This window comes from Sminthopsis crassicaudata, chromosome 4 (genome assembly GCF_048593235.1).
Source record: "Sminthopsis crassicaudata isolate SCR6 chromosome 4, ASM4859323v1, whole genome shotgun sequence".
Lineage (NCBI taxonomy): Eukaryota > Metazoa > Chordata > Mammalia > Dasyuromorphia > Dasyuridae > Sminthopsis > Sminthopsis crassicaudata.
Window position 1 is genome coordinate 335429394 of NC_133620.1, and position 11225 is coordinate 335440618.

The following is an 11225-nucleotide window of genomic DNA, read 5'->3' on the forward strand; positions in this document are numbered from 1 at the left end:
TACTCAGTCCCATTTCTTTTTCCATCCATTCTGTTCCCCCCTGGAAATATCTCTCCTAGTCTTGTTCCTAAGAAGCAGGACCTATCCTGAATAGGAGGGCAGAATGAAGCTAAGGAGGAAAGAGAGTGCCCAAACTCAAGAGCTTCAGCTCCTGGCCACACTAAACTTTTCCCTACCCCCTCCTCCAAATGTCCTAATCCTTACTGCAGATGGGACCTACTAACTCTCCCCACCCTGCCCACCCTACTTAACCCAATACCCAAAAATCCAACACCACACCATGGCATAGAGTTCTGTACAAAATAATTATAATCAGAATGAGTAACAAATCTACAGCAGAAAGAACCCCTGGTCCTCTCCCCCACCCAATTTATACAGAACTGGGAAAGGGGTATGTGCAGTCATGGGGTAGGTTAAGGAAAGAGGGGGTGGGGTCCAGGAATGGTAGAAGGAGGTAGAAGATAACCTGGAGCTGAATGGGGAAATATCGGCACTTAGAAGCTGCCCCAGGTCTGAGGAACTGCCAAAAAATGATCAAGATCCAGACTTGGGATGGCATATGAGGAAGTGTTGGAAACCCTGACCCTGAAGGGAATTAGGAAATAGATACCATTATAGAAGGCCCTCATCCCTGTAGGTGGTGAGACTCTCCCTACACATGGGCTTCTTCCCAGGTCATGGCTAGATTAGAAACTGAAGGATTAGAAGTTGTGACAGAAGAAGCCAGAGGGCTTCTCCAGCTGAAGGGCAGAGGATGGAAGAAGGCAGATGGGAGGGCTGTTTGAGCGTATATCCCAAGTCTATGTCCGGTCTACTTTGCTATCTTTCTGAATATCATCACCACCATAAGCATCTTCTGTAAAAAGTTTTCAGCTCTCACTTATCTACTTTGTGGAATATCCATGGGGAATTCCTAATCCTGCTCCCATCCATGATGCTCCCAGATATGCTCCCCACCCACCACCTCAGGCTTAGCAGTAGCTCAGGAAAAGCAAATCAGGTGTGCTGTAACATGGAACCAAACAGGGTAGCAAAGTCTAATTACATTACTGCTCACCTTTTCCTTCCAAAGGAGGATGATTTCTCACTCACCCCACCAAAAAAAAAATCCCTCACCAAAGTTTTGGGGTTTCAGATACTCCCATAGAGTGAATAACTGAGAGCCAACTATGTTAGCGCATGTCTGTACTGGCACTAAGTCAGAAGCTCTCCTCTGGCAGCAGCACTCAGGATCGGTCTCATTACGACTCTGTTTTGAGGGGCTGTCTCTGAAGCTCTTGGCTTGTGCCAATCTCTACCTCAAAGGGCACTCACACCCAGCCTGATAGCTCGGAAGCCTGCTTCTCTAGTACCCAGTGTCATCTTGTCTCTCTGAAACTTCTCTGCAGGATGGCCAAGAGCTGTTATTCTCCTGTCTATGTAGTTGGGAGGAAGGAGGGGGAATGGAAGTTTTTGGGGGAGGGGACCTGAAGCACATGGCTGAGCTGAAAAGTGAACCCACATGCCTAGTCTGGCACTCCTTATTTCTCCAGCTAGCAAAGGGACATGGGTGAGGGGCTGAAGACAAGTGCTAAGGAAAAAGGCACTGTACATGCTCTCAGTGGTCAGCATTGCAAAGCAGAAATATATTTTGGCTGAGGAGTCTGTCTCATGAATGGCTGTCTCCCCTCTGGGTAGTGGTTCTCTGGAGGGAGAGACTCAGTCTGAAGATCCTCTTTTAGGAGGGAAGAGGTGGCCAGCATCGTGGGTCACCCTTTCCCTTTGCTGAGTTGGAGCACTTCAGAACCCTGGAAATATGGCTTTCCCCTTATGCTGTAGCTGGGGTTTAATGCATATAAATACTCTTTGAAGAGTCTTTTGCCAAGGTGGGGCAGGCAACCTCTTATTTAACATGGCTACAACTTTAAAACTATTCATAATGGGAGTGTGTATGGAATGGTTTGGATCGGACATTTTCTATCTGGGTCACTTCCTATATGCTCTGACCCCTCACTAAAAGTTAAGGGAGATCTGGTTTTGCCTGTGTCCAAAAAAAAGGAAGCTGTGCTCTCCTACCCAAATACTCAGGTCCCCTAGAATACAGAAACCCAAAAACATAGGATGGTGAGACTTCCATCCCTTTCTGCCTCCTTATCAGGGTTACAGCAAGATGGGGAACAGTAAGATGAGATAGAGAGGGAGGGAAAGGAGCACCCTCTATTCCCAGACCTAGAACAATCCTGAAAGAACAGATAAAGTAAGTAGTCTATCCTCTTAGCAGGACCCAGGCTTCTGGAACTGCAGAACAGGAAGGAAACAAGGGCCATTGGGTTGTGGCTGGTGAGGCCTCCAGTGGTCCCACCGAGATCTGTGGCAATTTGCAATTCATTGGTTTGGGGCAAAAGCCCCTCCATTATCTGTGGAGAGAAGGGAAAATAGAAGGTGCTTGACTTAGTAAAGTCCTTCACATGAATATTAATATCGATTAATATTAAAGAGCCATTGAAGTGACTAGCCCATTCCTAACACCACACCTTCATCCACCCTACTCCCAATAATTTGGCAGTCTCCTTTTTCTGGAGAGTTCCTTGGAAAAAGCTGGAGGAAATAAAATTTAAATGCCCCACCACTACCCAACCTCAAAATCTGGTTACCTCCTACAAACATTCTTAGATACCTCTGATGCTCTCAGGAAAGCACCTAAAAACACAGAATTGGCAGGGATTGCTGTGTTCCTCTTAGGGAATCAGCCCTAGCTATAGAGCCATGTCATAGATGTGGATGATGTGGCCACAACCCTAGGCTAAGTAGAATTATGGAAGATTGTATTCTGGTAACTGGGACATTAAAGTTATATGTAGTAAATAGAGAATGGATTAGAACACTTCCCACGAAACTGGGCATTTGCTACTATGATCACTTCCCATGAAACATGTGCTTTGGCTCCTCATTGTAAGTCAAAATGAAAGCTGGTATTTCCTGTGTCCCAACAAAGAGACAACTTTCAAAAAGGGACCAGAAACCACCTCTTCTTGTTCCCACAGAAGGGGCTGCTTTTCCTGGCTCAGCTGCCGGACATCTTTAACCCTTCCTGAACTTCTGGTTAGGTTGTTGTCCTTCATTCTCAAAGAGGACCAAAATGACATCAACATGTTAGTCAAGCTACAGTGTGTCCAATTGTGGCTGATCAGACCAATTTGAGCTTGGAATGCTCTGCCACAGGTCAGACACAAGTAGTCCTTATGAACATTTGGGGTAGACTCTCTAACTTTGCACAGCTCAAATTTCTTCTGCACTAACTCAATTCTTCTTTGCTCATAGAGCACAGCACCTTCTCTGATGAGGTCCCACCATGCTGGGAGGTCCTCTGCCAGTGTCTCCCAAGACATGCAATCAATTCTAAAGTTCTTGAGAGTCCTTGAGAGTGTCCTTGTATCCCTTTTTCTGACCACTATGTGAGAACTTGCCCTCTGAGAGTTCTCCATAAAATAATCTTTTTGGCTAGTGTACATTTGGCATTCCAACAATGGAGTTGTGCTCTCGGTAGTAGACTTGGAATGCTTGGCAGTTTAGTTCAAGAAAGGACCTCAGTGTCTGGTAAACCATCTTGGATTTCTAGGCAAGGGACATGTCTCACTGGATATAGTCTAAGCACATTCTCAGTTTCATGAAAAGTGGTTCCATCCAACCCTCCTTTCCCTTGCTCCATCTGTATAAGGATGTCTCACTTGGGCAACTTTAAGAAGATCAAAATACCCCTGGTCCCTGAGAGTTGGGAATCAAGTGCCTGATATGAAGATTAAACTCAGTCCTCCCCAAACACAGGAAGACCAAGTCTCTAAACCAAGGTATATAGAATTCAGTTATTGAATCCTTCTGCTCCTCCTGCTGATCCAAAAAAGAAAAGATAGGATCCCTTTTCAAGGGATCCCCAGGTATGTGACCAAATCATCTCCCCTTCTCTGCGTCTATTTCCTCATTAGTAAAATGAGAGGGTTGCACCAGCGGCTCTCTAAGGCCCTTCCAGCTGGAAGTCCTAGGAGCCTAGGTCCCTCCTGAATCTTGTTACCATCCCACTCCTCCTTCTTGGACTTACAACTCTGTGTCCTCCAGGGCAGGGGGCCTCTCCAGCACCTGGCGCCGCCGTTTGATGGCCCCCAAGATTTTTTTTCTGGGACCTAGGGGGATGCTGATGCTATGAAGGTCTAGTTCAGAGCAGAGCATGAGGGCATCCAGATCAATCTTCTCCTGCCTCAAGAGGGCCACAAAGTCATCCATATGCAGGGAGGCAAGGAAAGTCTCTAGAGGGCTGGTCTCGGGCTCCAGAGCCTCGTCCAAGCCCAGGTCAAACTCATCCCACGGTAGTTCGTCAAGGCGCTCCTGCAAGCTGTTGGCACTGCCGATGCTATCATCATCTAGGCTTGGAGAGTGCCTCATCCGGACGCGCAGAGTGCCTGCCCCGTCCATCCCTCCGTCTTCCCGCCCCAGCCCCTGGAGCCCACTGCTTACATAGTTCCTCCGAAACACCATGGTCCCCAGCCCGGGGCGGGTGAAAAGAGAGTCATGGCCCGAGTCGGTGCTGACCTCCGAGTGGGCGGACTCGGCCCCTAGGCCGGGCTCCAGGGTGGCACGAGAGAGGCTGTCCTCATCCGACAGGAACATGTCCCGGAGGGGAGAACGGCCCCACTCCTTAGGGTTGGCATAGGTCCCCTGGCGGACAAACATCACGTCACTGCCCAGCTGCAGCCCGGACAGAGAGCGGATGCTTTTCCTCCCGTCCTCCGAGATCTTGAAAGTTCCTTCGCCGTGCTTTCGGCGCTCCAGCTTCCTCTGGATTTTGGTCTTACCTCGGCCGGTCCCGTGGAGGGTGGCCTGGGAATAGGGGAGGTGGCTGGCCAGGGACAGATTCTGGAGGCGCCGGCTCAGGGTGCTGGACGAGAGGCTGGAGAAGCTCATCGTGTCCGCCCGCTCCGCCAGCTCCCTCCGGTACCGCCGCTCCATGCGCGCGTGATGCTTGCGCTGCAATTTGGCGCAGTCCTTGATGCGCCTCTCCGCTTCCCGGAAAGCTTTCTCTTTCAGCTTGCCCACAAGTTTGGGGTTCAGGCTGCTCTGCTTGGCAGCGATGGAGTCCAGGTAGCGGACACACTCCATGTGTCCCTTCATGGCGGCCATGTCCAGGGGCGTGTGGTAGTCATTGTCCAGGCACCAGATATTGGCCCCGAAGGACACCAGGAAGGACAAGCAGTGCAGGTGCCCGTTAGAGCCCGCCAGGTGCAGAGGGGTGTTGCCCCAGATGTCACATTTGTCCGGATCACCTCTGGAATAAGACATGAGAAGCCGTCGGTTGTGGAGGAATTGGGGAAGGGGAAGGGGGGGGGGGCAGATGGTGCTTCCCTCAGCCTGGTTAATCATCAGGCACTGTTTCCCTCCGTGGGCCTTGCCAGAAAGGGGCCTGAGATACCTAGTCAGAATGTCTTCTGGCTGAAAAGACACCCTCTCCATCCCCAAACACACAGGTCCCATGATTCATCTAAAACTAAGATTTACTCTGAAAGACTTTTAACCTTTTGGCATTGTGGTAATGCTTATGAACCTCTTCTCAGAATATTTTCAAATGCATAAAGCACATAGGACAACAGAAGAAACATTAAAATACATTTGTAAAAAAATTAAAATAATAAAAATTAAATAAAAGTGCTTTAAAGTTTTCAGAGCACTTTGTAAATATTATGTAATTTGAGCTTTCCAACAACCCTGGGAGCTATATATTATAATTATCCCCATTTTAAAGGTAAGGAACATGAAAGAATGCACATGACTTACCCAGAATCTCTGAGTCTCTGAGATAAAATTTGAACTCTGATCTTTTTGATTCAAAGTCTAGCACTCTAATCATTATGCCACCTAGCTTTATTATTTACTCATATATTTTATAATATATGTATATAAAATAATAATAATAACTTAATGGATGTCAGGGAAAAACCCTTCTTGTAAAAATAAATAAATAAATAGACCTTCACAGAATTAGAAAGATAGAAAGCCAGAAACACCAAACTAGACAGAGAACCATCAGACAGAATTTTTTATTGATAAAATGTGTTTTTTTAAATCTCCGAGTACACCAGTCCCCAACACCATCCTAGTCACAGGTAGGTAGTAGGTGGGGCTCTGGGGAAGGCGCAGCCCAGTCCCGCCTTCCCCGTGACACACACAGGGGCTGGGAATCTCAGAGGATTAATATTTGATGAGTTGAGAGAGAGGAGTGAATTATTCATGCTGCCCAGCGAGGAGCTGGCCCAGAGAGGTGGTGGGCCTGGGGTGTTAGAGTGTGTGAATGTCTCAGACAGATGGGTGTATATATGCATGTGGGTGACTATGTGAACCCTGTTTGCGTATGTGTGTGTGTGTGCGCGAGTGTGGGAGGTGTGTGTGTGTACTCTAGCAAATGAGCATGTGCATTTTGTTTGCAGGGACCAGGGCCAGGCCTGGCAAGCCCATGTGTGAGAGGCAGGTGTCCGGCCTTGGCCTTGGTCTGGAGGGGACTGTGGGGGCAGCCAGGCTGGGTGAGGGAAGGAAGAGAAGAGTGTTGACTAGAAATTGAGCTCCTCAATCTACCTCTTCAAAGCCTGTTTCAGGAAACTTACTTAGGGGGTGTTCTTCCTTCCTTCTGGGTGGAAGACATATTCTTTAGAGATCTCCAAATACTTCTTATGAACCAACACTTGGAATAGAATATTTTGGAAATCTGTTACCTTTCTTCCTAACAACATCCCTCAAAAACCATCAAAGTCACTGTCTGAGGCAAGCCCTGTCTGTCTGGAGTAATCGAACACTCTCGGCTTCCATACTCTCCCACTCTGTGACTGATTCAAAACCTTCAGTCCTATTCTATCCTATGCCCCGCCCCCCAATTCTGCTGTTAATGAGGTCCCAGTTCAGGCTAAAGAATTGCTCCCTTGTCTCATTAGCTTCTCCTCCGTTTCTCCACCCCCTAGTTCCCCTCCTAATTGGATCCCAAGTCCAGTTTCATGGCAGAGAAATAGAGAGGCCCCACTGGTTTTACAGGAGACCACTGTCAAAGTTTAAAAAAAACAAACCCAAAAAACAAAAAAACAAGAGCCCTCCTCTAAAATGGGAGCTGGCAACACAATCTTTTCAGGCCACAGGAACCCTCTGGTTCTCCATATGACCCCTTCCCAGAGCCAGAGCAAGATCTCCATGAAGGTAAATGAGATGAAAACTGGCAGCCTATGAAAGACCCTCAGGGTTTTTTTTTCATGTATGGGGAGTAGGGAGGGAAGAAAAAAAAGCTCTAGAGTCAGAACCCCTGGATGGACATTCTGTCCAGTGACGGCTTCCTGGGGATGTGTCTAACCTACTCTAAGGCAGTTATCCCACTCTGGCTAGAACTGGAGGGATGAGAAATTAAGATAAAGGGAAAAGAGGAAGCAGAGTCAGGTCAGATGAAGGGATGCCAAATATGGACCCCACATGTAGAGTGGCCAACAGATACCTTTGCTCCCAACCTGCCTCTGGAAAAGTCACTCGACCTTTTATACTTCAATTTCCTCATCTGCAAAATAGGAAAAATTGGGTTCCTATTGGATTACTATAAGAATCAAGTGAAATAATAAATTTAAACTTTGCAAACTTTAAGACATTATATTGAATTATATATGCATTTGTATAATGGTAAACTAATATTATTTTTCTTATTACACATGCAGAGTGTGATATAATGGAAAGGCCGCTGGACTAAATCAGGTTCCAATTTTGCCATTTGTTAACTGAGTGATCTTGGGTAAATCCCTTTACCTATAAGAACCTCAGTTTCCTGGGGAGTTTAGATTATATTTTATGAATATATATATATATATGTATATGTATATATAAAGAGAGATTTCAGTCTATAGATATGTGTGTATGCATGTATGTATTTTCAGTCTTCTTGGAATCCTTTATCACTTGAAAGCCCCTTGCTACCAGGCCCTTAATGTTGAGCAGTGATTCAGAGAGATAGTTAATGGGGTGGAAGGTGGCTTATAAACATAGAAGCAGTCCAACACCCATGCCCCTCACCAAGGTAACAGAGTGAATGTTCCATCTTCCCTCTTCACATTCTCCCTGACTGATTTTTATTTTCTTCCCCTCAACCCCTTCAAGGCTGCTTTTAATATTAATTTTCAAATTATTTTACTTGGTCATAAATTTGGGGGGATATAGTGTGATTGTCCCATGTGTAAAACTTCTCCCTTGGATGGTAAAGTGCCTAGCACCTGGTGAGTGCTTTAAAAGTCCTTTTAAATGGATTGGTTGTCACAAAGTAAGCCTTTAAAATGCTTGTTGACTGGCTAACTGTTCAGATCCTTCCCTACTTTTCCAGGAGAAGGTTCTCAATCTTTTTTTTTTTTAAATGTCATAGCTTCCAATGGTATTCTAGTGAAACTTATAGACTCTGAGAATGATGACTCTAAGAGCATCATTCTCAAAATAATGCTTTAAATGCATTAAAAGTATATAGAAGTATAAAGGAAACCAATATTGAAATGTATTTTTAAACATATTTAACATATTCAACATATATTTCCCATTCTTTTTTATTGAAGCTTTTTATTTTCAAAACATATGCAAGGATAATTTTTTACCACTGACCCTTGCAAATCCTTGTGTTCCAATTTCTCCTTCTTTCCCCCCCACCCTCTCCCCTAGGTGGCAAGTACATGGTACAAATATACAACATATATTTTTTAAGTTCACAGAGTCAGTCTCTGTAGCTAGTGTAGCATTTGATAGTGCTCTAGGTCTGAAATCAGGAAGATCTGAGTTCAAATTCTGCCTTAGTCACTTACTACCTGTATGACTCTGGGCAAGTGACTCAAACTCTTCTTCAGTTTCCTCATCTGTAAAATGGGAATCATAATAACACCTACCTCCCAGATCCATTGCAAGGATCAAATGAGCTATCTCTAAAGTGCTTAGCAAAATGCCTGGAATATGCTTGTATCATTCCCCTTTGGAGGTGGCTAAGTGACTTAGTGGAGAGAGGGCAATCCTGAGATTAGAAGCTTCTTGAGAACAGGAACAGTTGTCTTTTGGCTTTTTTTGTATCCCCATCAATTAGCAGATCCTGGTGAATAGTAGACGCTTTGTTGTTTATACAGCTCTGGAGTTTTCTTGGCAAAAATACTAGAGTGATTTACCATTTCTTTCTCCAGCTCATTTTACAAATGAGGAAACCGGCATTCCCAAGGTCATACAGCTTGTAAAAGTCTGGGGTCAGATTTGAATTCAGAAAGATGAGTCTTCCAAATTCCAGACCAGGACCCTACTGCACTTAGTGCTTGCTGAATTGCATTGAATCCTGGGCCTGGAGTTCAAATCTAGACTCAGATATTTCCTAGCTAACTGACTTTGGGCAAATCAATTAACCTCTGGCTGTTTTCTTAAATGGAAAAAAAAAAAAAAAAAAGGATACCACGTTTGTCCCATGATCCTTGTGAGGATCAAATAAGATAATATTTGTAAAGCACCTGGCACATAGTAAGCTTTTAATAAATGCTTGTTCCCTCTCCCTTCTCTTCTTTAGAGTCAGTGCTTTAATTCTCAACTACTATCCCTTTCTTCCAGGAAGTTTTTAAACCCTTTATTAAGGTCTTGAGCACTGGGTTCCATGCTCACATCATCCCCACAGGAAACTACAAAGCACTAGATTTTCAAGGGGAAATAGTGGAGAATTGTACTCTGTACACAGTTACACACATGGTTTCAAAACACACACAGAACAAGATGCTTAGGGGAGGGCAGCATAGGGTGAGCCAAGGGAGATGAACAAAAGCAGTGGAGAGAAGAAAAGCTGGAGCAGTCATATTTCACGCTTTCTGATGAGAGGTGAAGGAAGGGAAATGCAATTAACAGGAGCAGTGGAGCAAGCCCGACCGTGGCATTTTCGGTCTGCACAATACAGCATCCATAAATTCCAGGGAATGGGCAGAGAGACAGGGAAAGTGAAGCCAGAGGACAGGCAAGTGGTGGTAAAAGCACCCTTTTCCCAACTCTTCTACCTATGGTGGAGAAGAGAGAAGGACACCATACCCTCCACCATACTATCATCTTTGACCCTTCTCTAGAACACCTCCTCCTCACGATATGCTTTTTTGGAAGGAGAATCCAGATCCCTTCCTCTTCCTATTCCTGCAGCTCTCTTTCTCCTAAAATTTCAGGCCATTACCTTGACCTCTGGACCTATCCACACCCTCCACACACATGCACACACCCTGACCCCATAAGTGGTCACAAGAGCCGGGCTTTGGGGGAGGGGAATGCTAGGGTACAGGATAAAAACCAGATCTTAGGAGATGGACATCCTAAGAAGGGGCAAGGAAAGGCTATAGGAAGGCCTCCCTCCTCCCTCAAGTTTTCCAGGGAAAAGAAGCACCGATATCCACCAAGGAAGAAAAGAGCCGGGGAGGAAGGAGGGTGGGGAGTGGGAACCTCACCCTCGGCTGACAATGAGACGCAGCGACTCCAGGTTACCGTGGTAGGCGGCCCAGAGGGTAGGGGTCATGCCATCTTCATCTGGAGCATTAAGTTCCTTCCGGGTGGCTTCTTTGAGAAGGTCCAAGTAGCCATCCCGAGCTGCCCTGTGGTACTGGTCGTTCATGATGCCAGAGTTAGATGGGACAGGGAACGGGAAGGGGAGGACTTCAGAGGGGAGTCGGCCCTTGTTATCAAAGCAGAGGCATTGGGTTTGGGAGGGGGCACGGGGGGCACCGGGCCCGCCGGCCCAGCTGCTACAGACAGAGGCTTCCTAGAGCCCAGAGCCGTGGTTACCCGGACATCTGAGATGCCTCACCCCAAGGCGGGGGAGGGGGAGGGAAAAGGGGGGGGGGACTGGGAGGATCTCCGCTCGCCGGCTGCACTGAAAGCCGGCCCCGAGTTCCCCCTGGGTCCTAAGTGCCCTCTAACAGCGTGTAGGGCTCTTGTCTCATCCAGACTTTACCCTATTCCCAAATACAAGTAAAGAGGGCATTCAGAGCTCACCATCCAGGACAGGGACAGAGAGCAACTAGAAGTCCTCTCGATAGTCCTTTTTTTTTTTTTTTTTTAATAGCATGGCACATCCTTTAAGAACTCAGATATATCCTCCTTAGTTATTTATTCTGGGATATGTCATTATAGAGTGGCTAGAACTCTGGGTTTTGCCATCAGGAAGATCTGAATACAAATCCCTGCCTTATTTCTGT

The 11225-nt window shown here is 46.2% G+C and overlaps 1 protein-coding gene across 2 annotated transcripts; it reads right to left on the reverse strand.

The window, feature by feature from the left end:
* Nucleotides 1-286: 286 nt before the first annotated feature.
* Nucleotides 287-10838, reverse strand: USH1G (USH1 protein network component sans). Of its 2 annotated transcripts, XM_074260722.1 has the most exons (3): nt 10479-10838; nt 4076-5296; nt 287-2396 (listed from the first exon to the last, which is right to left on the reverse strand). In XM_074260722.1, the coding sequence occupies exons 1-3, from the start codon at nt 10640-10642 to the stop codon at nt 2393-2395; spliced, it is 1389 nt and encodes a 462-aa protein (XP_074116823.1). In that variant the 5' UTR covers nt 10643-10838; the 3' UTR covers nt 287-2392. The 2 variants fall into 2 exon arrangements, with proteins under 2 accessions (XP_074116823.1, XP_074116824.1); XM_074260723.1 differs by lacking the exon at nt 287-2396 and having other exon boundaries at nt 4072-5296.
* Nucleotides 10839-11225: the final 387 nt, after the last annotated feature.